Source organism: Patagioenas fasciata, chromosome 5, assembly GCF_037038585.1.
Source record: "Patagioenas fasciata isolate bPatFas1 chromosome 5, bPatFas1.hap1, whole genome shotgun sequence".
In the NCBI taxonomy this organism is placed as follows: domain Eukaryota; kingdom Metazoa; phylum Chordata; class Aves; order Columbiformes; family Columbidae; genus Patagioenas; species Patagioenas fasciata.
Window position 1 is genome coordinate 1096902 of NC_092524.1, and position 18256 is coordinate 1115157.

Below are 18256 nucleotides of genomic sequence, written 5' to 3' on the forward strand. Positions count from 1 at the left end.
TCCGTTTGTCTCGCTGTGTGTCTGCCCTCGGTCAGTTTGTCTGTCCATGTGTCTGTATGTCTGTCAGTGTGTCCGTTTGTCTGTCCTGTGTCCATATGTCTGTGCTTGTGTCCGTTTGTCTCTCTGTGTGTCTGTCTGTCCGTGTGTCCGTCGTTTTGTCTCTCTCTGTCTTGTGTCCATATGTCTGTCTTGCGTCAGTTTGTCTGTCCGTGTGCCCGTTTGTCTGTCCATGTGTCCGTATGTCTGTCCGTGTGTCCGTTTCTCTGTCTATCCTTGTGTCTGTATGTCTGTCCTGTGTCAGTTTGTCTGTCTGTGTGTCTGTTTGTCTGTCCTTGTGTCTGTCCTGTGTTCATTTGTGTGTCTGTTTATCCGTCTGTCTGTCCGGTGTCCATTTGTCTGTCTGTATGTGTGTCTGTCTGTGTGTCCATTTCTCCATGTGTCTGTTAGTCTGTCCTTGTGTCCGTTCGTCTGTCTGTCCTGTGTCCATATGTCTGTCCTGTGTCAGTTTGTCTGTCCATGTGTCCGTTTATCCTTGTGTCCGTATGTCTGTCCAGTGTCAGTTTGTCTGTCCGTGCGTCCATTTGTCTGTCTTGGTGTCCGTTTGTCTCTCTGTGTGTCGGTCTGTCCTGGGTCCGTATGTCTGTCCTGTGTCAGTTTGTCTGTCCGTGTGTCTGTCTGTCCTGTGTCCATGTGTCTGTCCTCTGTCAGTTTGTCCATGTGTCTGTGTGTCTGTCCTGTATCCATATGTCTGTCCTGTGTCAGTTTGTCTGTCTTGGTGTCAGTTTGTCTGTCCGTGCGTCCATTTGTCTGTCCATGTGTCCGTTTGTCTGTGTGTCTGTCTGTCCTGTGTCCGTATGTCTGTCCTGTGTCCATTTGTCTGTCTGTGTGTCCGTATGTCTGTCTCTCCGTGTGTCTGTCTGTCCTGTGTCCATGTGTCTGTCCTCTGTCAGTTTGTCTGTCCATGTGTCTGTTTGTCTGTCCTTGTGTCCGTATGTCTGTCCTGTGTCAGTTTCTCTGTCGTGCGTCCATTTGTCTGTCTTGGTGTCCGTTTGTCTCTCTCTGTGTCTGTCTGTCCTGTGTCCATGTGTCTGTCCCCTGTCAGTTTGTCTGTCCATGTGTCCATATGTCTGTCCGTGTGTCTGTTTGTCTGTCCTTGTGTCCGTTTGTCTGTCTGTCCTGTGTCCGTATGTCTGTCCTCTGTCCATTTGTCTGTCTGTGTGTCCGTATGTCTGTCTCTCCGTGTGTCTGTCTGTCCTGTGTCCATGTGTCTGTCCTCTGTCAGTTTGTCTGTCCATGTGTCCGTATGTCTGTCCTGTGTCAGTTTGTCCGTGCGTCCATTTGTCTGTCTTGGTGTCCGTTTGTCTCTGTGTCTGTCTGTCCTGTGTCCGTATGTCTGTCCTGTGTCCATGTGTCTGTCCCCTGTCAGTTTGTCTGTCCATGTGTCCATATGTCTGTCCGTGTGTCTGTTTGTCTGTCCTTGTGTCCGTTTGTCTCTCTGTCTGTCTGTCCCGTGTCAGTTTGTCTGTCTGTCCCGTGTCAGTTTGTCTGTCCTTGTGTCCGTTTGTCTGTCTGTGTGTCCGTTTGTCTCGCTGTGTGTCTGCCCTCGGTCAGTTTGTCTGTCCATGTGTCTGTATGTCTGTCAGTGTGTCCGTTTGTCTGTCCTGTGTCCGTATGTCTGTGCTTGTGTCCGTTTGTCTCTCTGTGTGTCTGTCTGTCCGTGTGTCCGTCCTTATGTCCATTTGTCTGTCTGTCCTGTGTCAGTTTGTCTGTCCGTGTGTCCGTTTGTCTGTCCGTGTGTCCGTGTGTCCGTCCGTGTGTCCGTTTGTCTGTCTATCCTTGTGTCCGTATGTCTGTCCTGTGTCAGTTTGTCCGTGCGTCCATTTGTCTGTCTTGGTGTCCGTTTGTCTCTCTCTGTGTCTGTCTATCCTTGTGTCCATATGTCTGTCCTATGTCCATTTGTCTGTCTGTCTGTCCTGTGTCCATGTGTCTGTCCTCTGTCAGTTTGTGTGTCCGTGTGTCTGTTTGTCTGTCTTGGTGTCCGTTTGTCTCTTTGTCTGTCTGTCCTGTGTCCGTATGTCTGTCCTGTGTCAGTTTGTCTGTCCATGTGTCCGTTTGTCTATCCGTGTGTCTGTTTGTCTGTCCGTGTGTCCGTATGTCTGTCCTTGTGTCCGTATGTCTGTCCTGTGTCAGTTTGTCTGTCCATGCGTCCGTTTGTCTCTCTGTGTGTCTGTCTGTCCTGGGTCTGTATGTCTGTCCTGTGTCCATTTGTCTGTCTGTCCTGTGTCCATTTGTCTGTCTGTCCGTGTGTCTGTCCTGTGTCCATATGTCTGTCCTGTGTCAGTTTGTCTGTCCGTGCGTCCATTTGTCTGTCCATGTGTTCGTTTGTCTGTGTGTCTGTCTGTCCTGTGTCCGTTTGTCTGTCTGTCCTGTGTCCGTATGTCTGTCCTGTGTCCATATGTCTGTCTGTGTGTCCGTATGTCTGTCTCTCCGTGTGTCTGTCTGTCCTGTGTCCATGTGTCTGTCCTCTGTCAGTTTGTCTGTCCATGTGTCCGTATGTCTGTCCTGTGTCAGTTTGTCTGTCTGTGCGTCCATTTGTCTGTCTTGGTGTCCGTTTGTCTCTCTCTGTGTCTGTCTGTCCTGTGTCCATTTGTTTGTCTGTCCTTGTGTCCATTTGTCTCTCTGTCTGTCTGTCCTGTGTCCGTTTGTCTGTCTGTGTGTCCGTTTGTCTCACTGTGTGTCTGCCCTCTGTCAGTTTGTCTGTCCATGTGTCCGTTTGTCTATCCGTGTGTCTGTTTGTCTGTCCGTGTGTCCGTTTGTCTCTCTGTCTGTCCTGTGTCCGTATGTCTGTCCTTGTGTCCGTATGTCTGTCCTGTGTCAGTTTGTCTGTCCATGCGTCCATTTGTCTGTCTTGGTTTCCGTTTGTCTCTCTGTGTGTCTGTCTGTTCTGGGTCTGTATGTCTGTCCTGTGTCCATTTGTCTGTCTGTCCGTGTGTCTGTCTGTCCTGTGTCCCTGTGTCTCTCCTCTGTCAGTTTGTCTGTCCGTGTGTCCGTTTGTCTCTCTGTCTGTCCTGTGTCAGTTTGTCTGTCCTTGTGTCTGTATGTCTGTCCTGTGTCAGTTTGTCTGTCCATGCGTCCATTTGTCTGTCTTGGTGTCCGTTTGTCTCTCTGTGTGTCTGTCTGTCCTGTGTCCATGTGTCTGTGTGTCCGTATGTCTGTTCTCTGTCAGTTTGTCTGTCCTTGTGTCTGTTTGTCTGTCCTGTGTCCGTATGTCTGTGCTTGTGTCCGTTTGTCTCTCTTTGTGTCTGTCTGTCCTGTGTCCATGTGTCTGTGTGTCCGTATGTCTGTTCTCTGTCAGTTTGTCTGTCCTCTGTCAGTTTGTCTGTCCGTGTGTCCGTTTGTCTGTCTTGGTGTCCGTTTGTCTGTGTGTCTGTCTGTCCTGGGTCCGTATGTCTGTCCTGTGTCCATTTGTGTGTCCGTTTGTCTGTCCTGTGTCCATGTGTCTGTCCTCTGTCAGTTTGTCTGTCCATGTGTCTGTGTGTCCGTTTGTCTCTCTGTGTGTCTGTCCTGTATCCGTATGTTTGTCCTGTGTCAGTTTGTCTGTCTTGGTGTCAGTTTGTCTGTCTGTGCGTCCATTTGTCTGTCCGTGCGTCCATTTGTCTGTCCATGTGTCCGTTTGTCTGTCTGTCCTGTGTCCATTTGTCTGTCTGTGTGTCCGCATGTCTGTCTCTCCGTGTGTCTGTCTGTCCTCTGTCAGTTTGTCTGTCCATGTGTCTGTCTTTCTGTCCGTATGTCTGTCCTGTGTCAGTTTGTCTGTCCGTGCGTCCATTTGTCTGTCTTGGTGTCCGTTTGTCTGTGTCTGTCTGTTCTGTGTCCATATGTCTGTCCTGTGTCAGTTTGTCTGTCCGTGCGTCCATTTGTCTGTCTGTTCTGTGTCCGTATGTCTGTCCTGTGTCCATTTGTCTGTGTGTCCGTATGTCTGTCTCTCCGTGTGTCTGTCTGTCCTGTGTCCATGTGTCTGTCCTCTGTCAGTTTGTCTGTCCATGTGTCCGTATGTCTGTCTCTCCGTGTGTCTGTATGTCTGTCCTGTGTCTATATGTCTGTCCTGCGTCCATTTGTCTGTCTTGGTGTCCGTTTGTCTCTCTGTGTGTCTGTCTGTCCTGTGTCCATGTGTCCGTATCTCTGTCCTCTGTCAGTTTGTCTGTCCTTGTGTCCGTTTGTCTGTCCTGTGTCCGTATGTCTGTGCTTGTGTCCGTTTGTCTCTCTGTGTGTCTGTCTGTCCGTCGTTTTGTCTCTCTGTCCTTGTGTCTGTATGTCTGTCCTGTGTCAGTTTGTCTGTCCGTGTGTCCGTTTGTCTGTCTTGGTGTCCGTTTGTCTCTCTGTGTGTCTGTCTGTCCTGGGTCCCTATGTCTGTCCTGTGTCCATTTGTCTGTCCGTGTGTCCGTTTGTCTGTCCTGTGTCCATGTGTCTGTCCTCTGTCAGTTTGTCTGTCCATGTGTCCGTGTGTCCGTTTGTCTCTCTGTGTGTCTGTCCTGTATCCGTATGTTTGTCCTGTGTCAGTTTGTCTGTCTTGGTGTCAGTTTGTCTGTCCGTGCGTCCATTTGTCTGTCCGTGCGTCCATTTGTCTGTCCGTGTGTCCATTTGTCTGTCTGTGTGTCCGTTTGTCTGTCTGTCCTGTGTCCGTATGTCTGTCCATTTGTCTGTCTGTGTGTCCGTATGTCTGTCTCTCTGTGTGTCTGTCTGTCCTCTGTCAGTTTGTCTGTCCATGTGTCTGTCTTTCTGTCCGCGTGTCCGTATGTCTGTCCTCTGTCAGTTTGTCTGTCCGTGCGTCCATTTGTCTGTCCTGTGTCCGTATGTCTGTCCTGTGTCCATTTGTCTGTCTGTGTGTCCGTATGTCTGTCTCTCCGTGTGTCTGTCTGTCCTGTGTCCATGTGTCTGTCCTCTGTCAGTTTGTCTGTCCATGTGTCCGTGTGTCCGTTTGTCTCTCTGTGTGTCTGTCCTGTATCCGTATGTTTGTCCTGTGTCAGTTTGTCTGTCTTGGTGTCAGTTTGTCTGTCTGTGCGTCCATTTGTCTGTCCGTGCGTCCATTTGTCTGTCCATGTGTCCGTTTGTCTGTCTGTCCTGTGTCCATTTGTCTGTCTGTGTGTCCGCATGTCTGTCTCTCCGTGTGTCTGTCTGTCCTCTGTCAGTTTGTCTGTCCATGTGTCTGTCTTTCTGTCCGTATGTCTGTCCTGTGTCAGTTTGTCTGTCCGTGCGTCCATTTGTCTGTCTTGGTGTCCGTTTGTCTGTGTCTGTCTGTTCTGTGTCCATATGTCTGTCCTGTGTCAGTTTGTCTGTCCGTGCGTCCATTTGTCTGTCTGTTCTGTGTCCGTATGTCTGTCCTGTGTCCATTTGTCTGTGTGTCCGTATGTCTGTCTCTCCGTGTGTCTGTCTGTCCTGTGTCCATGTGTCTGTCCTCTGTCAGTTTGTCTGTCCATGTGTCCGTATGTCTGTCTCTCCGTGTGTCTGTATGTCTGTCCTGTGTCTATATGTCTGTCCTGCGTCCATTTGTCTGTCTTGGTGTCCGTTTGTCTCTCTGTGTGTCTGTCTGTCCTGTGTCCATGTGTCCGTATGTCTGTCCTCTGTCAGTTTGTCTGTCCTTGTGTCCGTTTGTCTGTCCTGTGTCCGTATGTCTGTGCTTGTGTCCGTTTGTCTCTCTGTGTGTCTGTCTGTCCGTCGTTTTGTCTCTCTGTCCTTGTGTCTGTATGTCTGTCCTGTGTCAGTTTGTCTGTCCGTGTGTCCGTTTGTCTGTCTTGGTGTCCGTTTGTCTCTCTGTGTGTCTGTCTGTCCTGGGTCCCTATGTCTGTCCTGTGTCCATTTGTCTGTCCGTGTGTCCGTTTGTCTGTCCTGTGTCCATGTGTCTGTCCTCTGTCAGTTTGTCTGTCCATGTGTCCGTGTGTCCGTTTGTCTCTCTGTGTGTCTGTCCTGTATCCGTATGTTTGTCCTGTGTCAGTTTGTCTGTCTTGGTGTCAGTTTGTCTGTCCGTGCGTCCATTTGTCTGTCCGTGCGTCCATTTGTCTGTCCGTGTGTCCATTTGTCTGTCTGTGTGTCCGTTTGTCTGTCTGTCCTGTGTCCGTATGTCTGTCCATTTGTCTGTCTGTGTGTCCGTATGTCTGTCTCTCTGTGTGTCTGTCTGTCCTCTGTCAGTTTGTCTGTCCATGTGTCTGTCTTTCTGTCCGCGTGTCCGTATGTCTGTCCTCTGTCAGTTTGTCTGTCCGTGCGTCCATTTGTCTGTCCTGTGTCCGTATGTCTGTCCTGTGTCCATTTGTCTGTCTGTGTGTCCGTATGTCTGTCTCTCCGTGTGTCTGTCTGTCCTGTGTCCATGTGTCTGTCCTCTGTCAGTTTGTCTGTCCATGTGTCCGTTTGTCTGTCCTTGTGTCCGTATGTCTGTCCTGTGTCAGTTTGTCCGTGCGTCCATTTGTCTGTCTTGGTGTCCGTTTGTCTCTCTCTGTGTCTGTCTGTCCTGTGTCCGTATGTCTGTCCTGTGTCCATGTGTCTGTCCCCTGTCAGTTTGTCTGTCCATGTGTCCATATGTCTGTCCGTGTGTCTGTTTGTCTGTCCTTGTTTCCGTTTGTCTCTCTGTCTGTCTGTCCCGTGTCAGTTTGTCTGTCCTTGTGTCCGTTTGTCTGTCTGTGTGTCCGTTTGTCTCGCTGTGTGTCTGCCCTCGGTCAGTTTGTCTGTCCATGTGTCTGTATGTCTGTCAGTGTGTCCGTTTGTCTGTCCTGTGTCCGTATGTCTGTGCTTGTGTCCGTTTGTCTCTCTGTGTGTCTGTCTGTCCGTGTGTCCGTCCTTATGTCCATTTGTCTGTCTGTCCTGTGTCAGTTTGTCTGTCCGTGTGTCCGTTTGTCTGTCCGTGTGTCCGTTTGTCTGTCCGTGTGTCCGTGTGTCTGTCCGTGTGTCCGTTTGTCTGTCTATCCTTGTGTCCGTATGTCTGTCCTGTGTCAGTTTGTCCGTGCGTCCATTTGTCTGTCTTGGTGTCCGTTTGTCTCTCTCTGTGTCTGTCTATCCTTGTGTCCATATGTCTGTCCTATGTCCATTTGTCTGTCTGTCTGTCCTGTGTCCATGTGTCTGTCCTCTGTCAGTTTGTGTGTCCGTGTGTCTGTTTGTCTGTCTTGGTGTCCGTTTGTCTCTTTGTCTGTCTGTCCTGTGTCCGTATGTCTGTCCTGTGTCAGTTTGTCTGTCCATGTGTCCGTTTGTCTATCCGTGTGTCTGTTTGTCTGTCCTTGTGTCCGTATGTCTGTCCTGTGTCAGTTTGTCTGTCCATGCGTCCGTTTGTCTCTCTGTGTGTCTGTCTGTCCTGGGTCTGTATGTCTGTCCTGTGTCCATTTGTCTGTCTGTCCTGTGTCCATTTGTGTGTCTGTCCGTGTGTCTGTCCTGTGTCCATATGTCTGTCCTGTGTCAGTTTGTCTGTCCGTGCGTCCATTTGTCTGTCCATGTGTCCGTTTGTCTGTGTGTCTGTCTGTCCTGTGTCCGTTTGTCTGTCCTGTGTCCGTATGTCTGTCCTGTGTCCATATGTCTGTCTGTGTGTCCGTATGTCTGTCTCTCCGTGTGTCTGTCTGTCCTGTGTCCATGTGTCTGTCCTCTGTCAGTTTGTCTGTCCATGTGTCCGTTTGTCTGTCCATGTGTCCGTATGTCTGTCCTGTGTCAGTTTGTCTGTCTGTGCGTCCATTTGTCTGTCTTGGTGTCCGTTTGTCTCTCTCTGTGTCTGTCTGTCCTGTGTCCATTTGTTTGTCTGTCCTTGTGTCCATTTGTCTCTCTGTCTGTCTGTCCTGTGTCCGTTTGTCTGTCTGTGTGTCCGTTTGTCTCGCTGTGTGTCTGCCCTCTGTCAGTTTGTCTGTCCATGTGTCCGTTTGTCTCTCTGTCTGTCCTGTGTCCGTATGTCTGTCCTGTGTCAGTTTGTCTGTCCATGCGTCCATTTGTCTGTCTTGGTTTCCGTTTGTCTCTCTGTGTGTCTGTCTGTGCTGGGTCTGTATGTCTGTCCTGTGTCCATTTGTCTGTCTGTCCGTGTGTCTGTCTGTCCTGTGTCCCTGTGTCTCTCCTCTGTCAGTTTGTCTGTCCGTGTGTCCGTTTGTCTCTCTGTCTGTCCTGTGTCAGTTTGTCTGTCCTTGTGTCTGTCTGTCCTGTGTCAGTTTGTCTGTCCATGTGTCCGTTTGTCTGTGTGTCTGTCTGTCCTGGGTCTGTATGTCTGTCCTGTGTCCATGTGTCTCTCCTCTGTCAGTTTGTCTGTCCGTGTGTCCGTTTGTCTGTCTGTCCTGTGTCAGTTTGTCTGTCCTTGTGTCTGTATGTCTGTCCTGTGTCAGTTTGTCTGTGTGTCTGTCTGTCCTGTGTCCATTTGTCTGTGTGTCCGTGTGTCTGTCTGTCCTGTGTCCATGTGTCTGTCCTCTGTCAGTTTGTCTGTCCATGTGTCCGTGTGTCTGTCCTGTATCCATATGTCTGTCCTGTGTCAGTTTGTCTGTCTTGGTGTCAGTTTGTCTGTCCGTGCGTCCATTTGTCTGTCCATGTGTCCGTTTGTCTGTGCGTCTGTCTGTCCTGTGTCCGTATGTCTGTCCTGTGTCCATTTGTCTGTCTGTGTGTCCGTATGTCTGTCTCTCCGTGTGTCTGTCTGTCCTGTGTCCATGTGTCTGTCCTCTGTCAGTTTGTCTGTCCATGTGTCCGTTTGTCTGTCCTTGTGTCCGTATGTCTGTCCTGTGTCAGTTTGTCCGTGCGTCCATTTGTCTGTCTTGGTGTCCGTTTGTCTCTCTCTGTGTCTGTCTGTCCTGTGTCCGTATGTCTGTCCTGTGTCCATGTGTCTGTCCCCTGTCAGTTTGTCTGTCCATGTGTCCATATGTCTGTCCGTGTGTCTGTTTGTCTGTCCTTGTGTCCGTTTGTCTCTCTGTCTGTCTGTCCCGTGTCAGTTTGTCTGTCCTTGTGTCCGTTTGTCTGTCTGTGTGTCCGTTTGTCTCGCTGTGTGTCTGCCCTCGGTCAGTTTGTCTGTCCATGTGTCTGTATGTCTGTCAGTGTGTCCGTTTGTCTGTCCTGTGTCCGTATGTCTGTGCTTGTGTCCGTTTGTCTCTCTGTGTGTCTGTCTGTCCGTGTGTCCGTCCTTATGTCCATTTGTCTGTCTGTCCTGTGTCAGTTTGTCTGTCCGTGTGTCCGTTTGTCTGTCCGTGTGTCCGTTTGTCTGTCCGTGTGTCCGTGTGTCCGTCCGTGTGTCCGTTTGTCTGTCTATCCTTGTGTCCGTATGTCTGTCCTGTGTCAGTTTGTCCGTGCGTCCATTTGTCTGTCTTGGTGTCCGTTTGTCTCTCTCTGTGTCTGTCTATCCTTGTGTCCATATGTCTGTCCTATGTCCATTTGTCTGTCTGTCTGTCCTGTGTCCATGTGTCTGTCCTCTGTCAGTTTGTGTGTCCGTGTGTCTGTTTGTCTGTCTTGGTGTCCGTTTGTCTCTTTGTCTGTCTGTCCTGTGTCCGTATGTCTGTCCTGTGTCAGTTTGTCTGTCCATGTGTCCGTTTGTCTATCCGTGTGTCTGTTTGTCTGTCCGTGTGTCCGTATGTCTGTCCTTGTGTCCGTATGTCTGTCCTGTGTCAGTTTGTCTGTCCATGCGTCCGTTTGTCTCTCTGTGTGTCTGTCTGTCCTGGGTCTGTATGTCTGTCCTGTGTCCATTTGTCTGTCTGTCCTGTGTCCATTTGTCTGTCTGTCCGTGTGTCTGTCCTGTGTCCATATGTCTGTCCTGTGTCAGTTTGTCTGTCCGTGCGTCCATTTGTCTGTCCATGTGTTCGTTTGTCTGTGTGTCTGTCTGTCCTGTGTCCGTTTGTCTGTCTGTCCTGTGTCCGTATGTCTGTCCTGTGTCCATATGTCTGTCTGTGTGTCCGTATGTCTGTCTCTCCGTGTGTCTGTCTGTCCTGTGTCCATGTGTCTGTCCTCTGTCAGTTTGTCTGTCCATGTGTCCGTATGTCTGTCCTGTGTCAGTTTGTCTGTCTGTGCGTCCATTTGTCTGTCTTGGTGTCCGTTTGTCTCTCTCTGTGTCTGTCTGTCCTGTGTCCATTTGTTTGTCTGTCCTTGTGTCCATTTGTCTCTCTGTCTGTCTGTCCTGTGTCCGTTTGTCTGTCTGTGTGTCCGTTTGTCTCACTGTGTGTCTGCCCTCTGTCAGTTTGTCTGTCCATGTGTCCGTTTGTCTATCCGTGTGTCTGTTTGTCTGTCCGTGTGTCCGTTTGTCTCTCTGTCTGTCCTGTGTCCGTATGTCTGTCCTTGTGTCCGTATGTCTGTCCTGTGTCAGTTTGTCTGTCCATGCGTCCATTTGTCTGTCTTGGTTTCCGTTTGTCTCTCTGTGTGTCTGTCTGTCCTGGGTCTGTATGTCTGTCCTGTGTCCATTTGTCTGTCTGTCCGTGTGTCTGTCTGTCCTGTGTCCCTGTGTCTCTCCTCTGTCAGTTTGTCTGTCCGTGTGTCCGTTTGTCTCTCTGTCTGTCCTGTGTCAGTTTGTCTGTCCTTGTGTCTGTATGTCTGTCCTGTGTCAGTTTGTCTGTCCATGCGTCCATTTGTCTGTCTTGGTGTCCGTTTGTCTCTCTGTGTGTCTGTCTGTCCTGTGTCCATGTGTCTGTGTGTCCGTATGTCTGTTCTCTGTCAGTTTGTCTGTCCTTGTGTCTGTTTGTCTGTCCTGTGTCCGTATGTCTGTGCTTGTGTCCGTTTGTCTCTCTTTGTGTCTGTCTGTCCTGTGTCCATGTGTCTGTGTGTCCGTATGTCTGTTCTCTGTCAGTTTGTCTGTCCTCTGTCAGTTTGTCTGTCCGTGTGTCCGTTTGTCTGTCTTGGTGTCCGTTTGTCTGTGTGTCTGTCTGTCCTGGGTCCGTATGTCTGTCCTGTGTCCATTTGTGTGTCCGTTTGTGTGTCCTGTGTCCATGTGTCTGTCCTCTGTCAGTTTGTCTGTCCATGTGTCTGTGTGTCCGTTTGTCTCTCTGTGTGTCTGTCCTGTATCCGTATGTTTGTCCTGTGTCAGTTTGTCTGTCTTGGTGTCAGTTTGTCTGTCTGTGCGTCCATTTGTCTGTCCGTGCGTCCATTTGTCTGTCCATGTGTCCGTTTGTCTGTCTGTCCTGTGTCCGTATGTCTGTCCTGTGTCCATTTGTCTGTCTGTGTGTCCGCATGTCTGTCTCTCCGTGTGTCTGTCTGTCCTCTGTCAGTTTGTCTGTCCATGTGTCTGTCTTTCTGTCCGTATGTCTGTCCTGTGTCAGTTTGTCTGTCCGTGCGTCCATTTGTCTGTCTTGGTGTCCGTTTGTCTGTGTCTGTCTGTTCTGTGTCCATATGTCTGTCCTGTGTCAGTTTGTCTGTCCGTGCGTCCATTTGTCTGTCTGTTCTGTGTCCGTATGTCTGTCCTGTGTCCATTTGTCTGTGTGTCCGTATGTCTGTCTCTCCGTGTGTCTGTCTGTCCTGTGTCCATGTGTCTGTCCTCTGTCAGTTTGTCTGTCCATGTGTCCGTATGTCTGTCTCTCCGTGTGTCTGTATGTCTGTCCTGTGTCTATATGTCTGTCCTGCGTCCATTTGTCTGTCTTGGTGTCCGTTTGTCTCTCTGTGTGTCTGTCTGTCCTGTGTCCATGTGTCCGTATCTCTGTCCTCTGTCAGTTTGTCTGTCCTTGTGTCCGTTTGTCTGTCCTGTGTCCGTATGTCTGTGCTTGTGTCCGTTTGTCTCTCTGTGTGTCTGTCTGTCCGTCGTTTTGTCTCTCTGTCCTTGTGTCTGTATGTCTGTCCTGTGTCAGTTTGTCTGTCCGTGTGTCCGTTTGTCTGTCTTGGTGTCCGTTTGTCTCTCTGTGTGTCTGTCTGTCCTGGGTCCCTATGTCTGTCCTGTGTCCATTTGTCTGTCCGTGTGTCCGTTTGTCTGTCCTGTGTCCATGTGTCTGTCCTCTGTCAGTTTGTCTGTCCATGTGTCCGTGTGTCCGTTTGTCTCTCTGTGTGTCTGTCCTGTATCCGTATGTTTGTCCTGTGTCAGTTTGTCTGTCTTGGTGTCAGTTTGTCTGTCCGTGCGTCCATTTGTCTGTCCGTGCGTCCATTTGTCTGTCCGTGTGTCCATTTGTCTGTCTGTGTGTCCGTTTGTCTGTCTGTCCTGTGTCCGTATGTCTGTCCATTTGTCTGTCTGTGTGTCCGTCTGTCCTCTGTCAGTTTGTCTGTCCATGTGTCTGTCTTTCTGTCCGCGTGTCCGTATGTCTGTCCTCTGTCAGTTTGTCTGTCCGTGCGTCCATTTGTCTGTCCTGTGTCCGTATGTCTGTCCTGTGTCCATTTGTCTGTGTGTCCGTATGTCTGTCTCTCCGTGTGTCTGTCTGTCCTGTGTCCATGTGTCTGTCCTCTGTCAGTTTGTCTGCCCATGTGTCCGTATGTCTGTCTCTCCGTGTGTCTGTATGTCTGTCCTGTGTCAGTTTTTCTGTCCATGCGTCCATTTGTCTGTCCATGTGTCCGTTTGTCTGTCTGTCCTGTGTCCGTATGTGTGTCCGTTTGTCTGTCTGTCCTGTGTCCGTATGTTTGTCCATTTGTCTGTCTGTGTGTCCGTATGTCTGTCTCTCCTCGTTTGTCTGTCCATGTGTCTGTTTGTTTGTCTGTCTGTCCGTGTGTCCGTATGTCTGTCCTGTGTCAGTTTTTCTGTCTATGTGTCCGTTTGTCTGTCTATCCTTGTATCCGTATGTCTGTCGTGTGTCAGCTTGTCTGTCCTGGTGTCAGTTTGTCTCTCTTTGTGTCTGTCTATCCTGTGTCCGTATGTCTGTCCTGTGTCCATTTGTCTGTCCTCTGTCAGCTTGTCTGTCCGTGTGTCTGTTTGTCTGTCCTTGTGTCCGTTTTTCTGTCTGTCCTGTGTCCGTATGTCTGTCCTGTGTCAGTTTGTCTGTCCATGTGTCGCTATATCTCTGTCCTTGTGTCCGTAAGTCTGTTCTTATGTCTGTTTGTCTGTCTTGGTGTCCATTTGTCTCTCTGTGTATCTGTTTGTCTGTCCTGTGTCCGTGTGTCCATTTGTCTACCCGTGTGTCTTTTTGTCTCTCTGTATGTCCGTATGTCCGTCCTTGTGTCTGTTTTGTTAGTTTGTCTGTCCCTGTGTCCATTTCTCTCTCTGTATGTCTGCGTGTCCGTTTGTTTCTCTGTCTGTCCATGTGTCCGTATGTCTGTCTCTGTGTCCGTATGTCTGTGCCTGTTTTGTCCGTTTGTCTAGGTGTCTATTTGTGCATGTGTCAGTATGTCCGTCTGTGTGTCCATTTGTCTGTCCCTGTGTCCATTTGTCTTTGTGTCCGTCTGTTTGTCCATATGTCTGTCCCTCTCTGTGTCTTTGTCCATTTGTGTGTGTCCATTTTTCCATCCGTGGGTCTGTGCCTGTGTGCATGTATGTCCTTATATGGGTGTCTGTATGCCTGTGTCTCTGTGGGTGTGTCTGTGTGACTGTGCATGTGTGTGTATGTCCATATGTCTGTGTGTTTCTGTCTGTATTCACACACACACACTCAGGCCTTACCTGGAGCTCAGGGGTTCCCACTCGACCCCATTATCCTGGGCCAGCAGGACTGGTGGGAGCTGGAACGGAGGGGCTGCCCAGCCCTGGCTCTTGCTCCTCTAAGCTCGGGAGGGCTAAACCATTTTTTTTATATAAACATAAATGTGGGGTTTTTTCAATTTGTTGTCTTTGAAGGTGACAGAAAAGACAGCCAGGTATCAGCAGAAACTGGAAGAGAAGCAGGCAGAGAATCTGAGAGCAATCAAGGAGAAGGAAAGTCAGGTAAAGCACCGACAGCGCTTGGGGTCGGGCTGTTACTCAGTACCGTAAATCCCAAATCTCAGAGGGGATCGCTCAGTAATTAGCGCTGCACCACCCTCCATACACCCCAGACACCCCTCTTGAGCATGCTGAGGAATGAACACCCACATCCAACCCCCCATGCACAGTGTGATGCAAAAGCACCATCAGACACAGTGTAAATCAGCACACCAGCATTCACAGACTGTCCCCACTGCCATTGTCAGGCAAACACAGAGGCGTGGGGGGTGGAGACAAGTCCTTCCTCGGGGGGTTGAGGCCGCGGTTGTGCAGAGCTGATGTGTGTCACCGTGCCGGTCTCTCTCAGAGCTGGTTTTTATCCCATTTTTGGCCTGACGTCGCTGTTTGGAGAATGATGCGAGGTGTCTGTTTGCAGCTCCTGCAGGAGGCGCTGGCAGAGTACGAGGAGAAACTGCAGAGTCTGAACGCGGAGGTGCAGGAGGTGGTGAAGAACTACGTGCGAGCGGGCTGTGCTGGGGAGCCGGAGACACACGGAGAAGCAGTTCAGAGCGTTCCTGAGGGAGAACAAGGCTCTGCACAACAGCTGGAAGGGAAGATGCCAGTGGCAGAGGCATCAATGCTTACGAGAGCCAGGCCTGAGCCCCCAGGAGCTGAAACAGCTGTCGAGATTGAAGAAAGCAAACTTTGAGAGACGCTTTCCTTGCGTTTCCACTTCAAGAAGGTTTATGGAGGTAGGGAGTGAAGTTAAAGACCAGCTTGACAAACTACTACAGTCCCTTTCCACTCCAGGGAACTCCTGCAATCCTTCAGGAATTTACTACTTTGTTATCCTTGACAGCAGACGTGGGCTGACGGACTCACCCTTCAGAGGGCTGCGCGCTCGCCTTCCACAGCCTCAGCCCTCGGTGTTTGAGCAGCACAACAGCCTGTGCCTCAAGACAAGTTGGCCTTGGCATTCACAGCAGCATCTACATTGATCTTTTAGTCTGGATTCAGACCTCAGTTTTTAGATTAAGTTCTGTCACATACATTTGTCACACACAACTCTTCACATCAGAGCACAATCCCTTTGAACAGAGTTTACCAGACCCTCTCCAGTCACCCCACTGCGCTCCAGGCAGCTGAGAGCCATCCCAGAACAGACCTCCCGAAACGCAGGGCAGTGTGGGTGGCAGGTGCTCAGCAAAAACTGTTGTTTTCTAAAGTGCCATTTTTTCTGGCAACGCTACCAAGCTAACGCAGACACAGCCCCTGCTCCCAGGAGGAAAGGTCACTTTGGTAGAACCCCAGACCTGTTTTGTCACCACACCACTGCCTTGCACTGCCTGTGTTGGCTTTTTAATTGGTGTGTTCCACCCCCCCAGAGTCAGATGAGGACAGTTTTCAGTACATTGATATCCACACAACACAAATCAGCATTTCCTTCTGTGGAAACGTGCATTACCAGCATCACAGCTTTTCTTTCTGACCTCCCCTTATTCCCAGGGGCCGATTCTCACTCCTGATTCTACCTTTGACTCTGAGAGGCCCTCAGGCAAGTTTTCAGATCTGGATCCACATCTCCCTAAGACCTGCCAGCCCTGAGCAGGCTCCCTGGGCAATTACAAGGCATATGATGAGTGTAAGAGCCTCATCATTTGTTCCAGCTCCCACAGAAACACTTGCAGAGTTCTCTTCTACAGCAGTTTGACATTTTCAGAGCTTCACCAACACTTTTTCTCATACAGCTAAATTCGTTCCAAATTATGGTCTTAGATGACAACAGTTAAAATCTCTAAACAGTTTGAAAATAATTTTGTTGCACAAATAAAGAACCAGCCAGTTATATTGCCCATAAGATTCCCTCATACACAAAGCTGACTATGGCTCATAAGAAAACACATGGAATTACCCATTCAGGTAGCAGCAAGCAGTTCTCTGGAGCTGCTTTTCTAAGCTGCCATCCCATCTAATGAGAACAGAGGGCTCAGCAGTGAGCTCTAGAATCTGTTCCTTGCTGCTGGGAAAACCGCACTGCCCAAATATCCACGTTCCTGAGGACCCTGTGGGGAGGAACACATGCTACTGCTGTTTGCAGGGACACAGACACATCTTACCTCAAAGCCTTCATCCCTTCCCCTTTCTTCAGGAAGCACGTGCATCTGTCACCCCTTGGTGACATAACAGATCAGTCTCATTCCGCTGCCTCACGCTACCAGAAATTGCCCAGCCCTGTGACTTTGAACAGCAAATGGTCCTCGGCCTCTATCACCTCTGGTGCACACTTACTTGCTGCTCCGTTTTCACTTACACAAAACCTAAAGCAGAAGACACTTGCAGGGCAGGTTCCCAGCGTGCTGGCCTTGTCTTGCAACAGAAGAAGGGTCAGTTCCTCTTCCCCATCTTTACACTTCCACTTGCTAGGCCAGCAAAGCCTTATTTTGTGAATACAGAACTTACATTACTGTCCCCTGCCTCCACACGTACTTTTTCTCACCTGTTTTCTGACCTCATGCACTGAACAGCTTTGACACAGCAAGTGCTCGCTCATCCAGGAGGAAGGAACTGGAAACACATGGTCCAACTCTTTTCCTAGCACCTTCTAAGACAGACCTTGCTTATGGCTCCTAAAAAAGCAGGAAATAGCAATAATTCAGTATAGAGCAGCCCTTCCTTGTATCACGGCTGACATAACATTAGGCCAAGACCTGGAGTTCAGCCTGCCAAAGTACACTGGCACCAGTCACGGGGACCCTGGGAAACTGGGACTTCTGGTCACCACATGTCACAAGCAGAGGGGGAGCACTGACCCTCATCGCCCCGCCAAAAAAGTCAACCCTCTCCAGTCACACACCTGCAAATGCCAGACGTAATTAAAGGAGAAGATGCACTTAGGGACACAAAAGAAAATGGGAACTGCAACTGTTTCATTACAAGTGCTTATCCTAGAGATAAATTACTGTGGGTCAAATTTGCCAGATTGTTCAAGGAAACAACAAAAACCCAAACACCCCCCCCACACACTGCTGAAGAGAAAAGGGGGTGTGGGACCCCCAAACCTCAACCTGCAATTGAGCAGATCTGTGACTGCTGCAAGTCTGAGCACCTGCAGCCCAGAGAACCCCGTTGCTGCCAAAACCCTCCATGTATTTATTTGCCCATTCAAGTCCCTTTTACCGCTACGTTAGAGATCCCCAGAGGGTCAAGTGTCTTTAAACCCGGACACAGAAGAAAAACCAGTTAGACTATGGGCTGAAAAAGGAGCTTCTTCCACCCTCGTTACCAAACCTTTGCCCTTGATTTGAGACAGTACTAGAGGAGATGACGTGTTCCTGTCCGGAGCAATGTCTCTCTGCTCCCCCAGAGCTGTAAGTGCCACCCGGCAGAGTGACCCCAAAGTCTCCACTCACCCCTCGGCTTGTTCTTCGGGTTTCTGTCTTTTCTGGAAAAGTGAGCTCAGTCACAGCCAACCTACAGCATGCAGTGGTTGGGACACAGAACAGTTACACCTGGACACTGCATTGACAAACACAGTATGAAGTGCTGCTATTAAAAAACAATAAAGACAACCGAACAACCAAAACAGCTCGAGTAGGTGTGAGAGACAAGACCTTCCAAGCCTGGTCTGACACCCAAGAAGAGACCGTACTTCCCCTGTGGTGTTCACATAATACTGGAATTATGTATTGTACATTTCTGACTTATTTATTTTCTAAAAAGAAATAAAATGTTGCATTTCTTAAAAAATTGGATCACCTTAGTTGGTTTATAGAGCAGTCTCCATCCCTCCAGCAGCACAGTGGCTCAGTCACATCATCTGGTTACTTACGTACTCAGGAGAAACGCCACTTTCTGATTTGCAGCACTAGCTCTGCCCCGGAGTCACCCAGCCCTGGGGATGCGGGTGCTGGGAGCCCTGTGGGTGCTGGGAGCCCTGTGGGTGCTGGGAGCCCTGCCTGTGCTCGTGCTCCACCGGGGATACGCGCTGACCACAGGAACACACAGGTCGCTAATGAGGCTGTTAGCTACAGAAACCCAATTCAATGGTGATGAAGACGATAATAGTGCCTGCTCAGACACTGAAGAGCAGCAGATGTAGGCATAATCTTAGATTCTTTTTTTTCCTCACATTTTCATCTTTTATGCAGCATATTCTAAATGTCATTCTCTACCACTAAATTCTCCTGCCCTAAATACTTATTTTAATGAACCCAATCTTTGTACTGTATTCTTAAAAAAATAAATAATGAGGATCCCTAAGCAAAGGAGGACTCGAACCACACCAGGGGATACACACACAAGACATCGCACCTGAAGGATCAGCTCAGGGACTCGAAAACAGCAGCGTTACTAACAAACACACAGCAGTCCAAGTCCTCTCTCGGCCAGGCCCTTTGCAGGCAGCTTCCCCCATGAGAATTCAGCACCGGTGTTTTTCAGAGCACTTCACAGGCACCAGGAAAAGCCTGAAGGTCATTGCTGAAGCAAATCAGTTTGCTGTGAATAGATGCAGATGCCTGGGAATATGAT

The 18256-nt window shown here is 49.6% G+C and overlaps 1 protein-coding gene across 6 annotated transcripts in view; it reads left to right on the forward strand.

The window, feature by feature from the left end:
* PLCB2 (phospholipase C beta 2) overlaps nucleotides 1-17473 on the forward strand; it is a 77003-nt gene extending 59530 nt beyond the window's left edge. For all 6 annotated transcript variants that reach the window (XM_071808692.1, XM_065838896.2, XM_071808693.1 and 3 more), the window contains 2 exons: nucleotides 13661-13747; nucleotides 14163-17473. In XM_071808692.1, coding sequence (XP_071664793.1) covers nucleotides 13661-13747; nucleotides 14163-14435 — 360 coding nt within the window. In that variant the 3' untranslated portion in view covers nucleotides 14436-17473. The remainder of the gene's footprint in view (nucleotides 1-13660; nucleotides 13748-14162) is intronic.
* The last annotated feature ends 783 nt before the right edge of the window (nucleotides 17474-18256 follow it).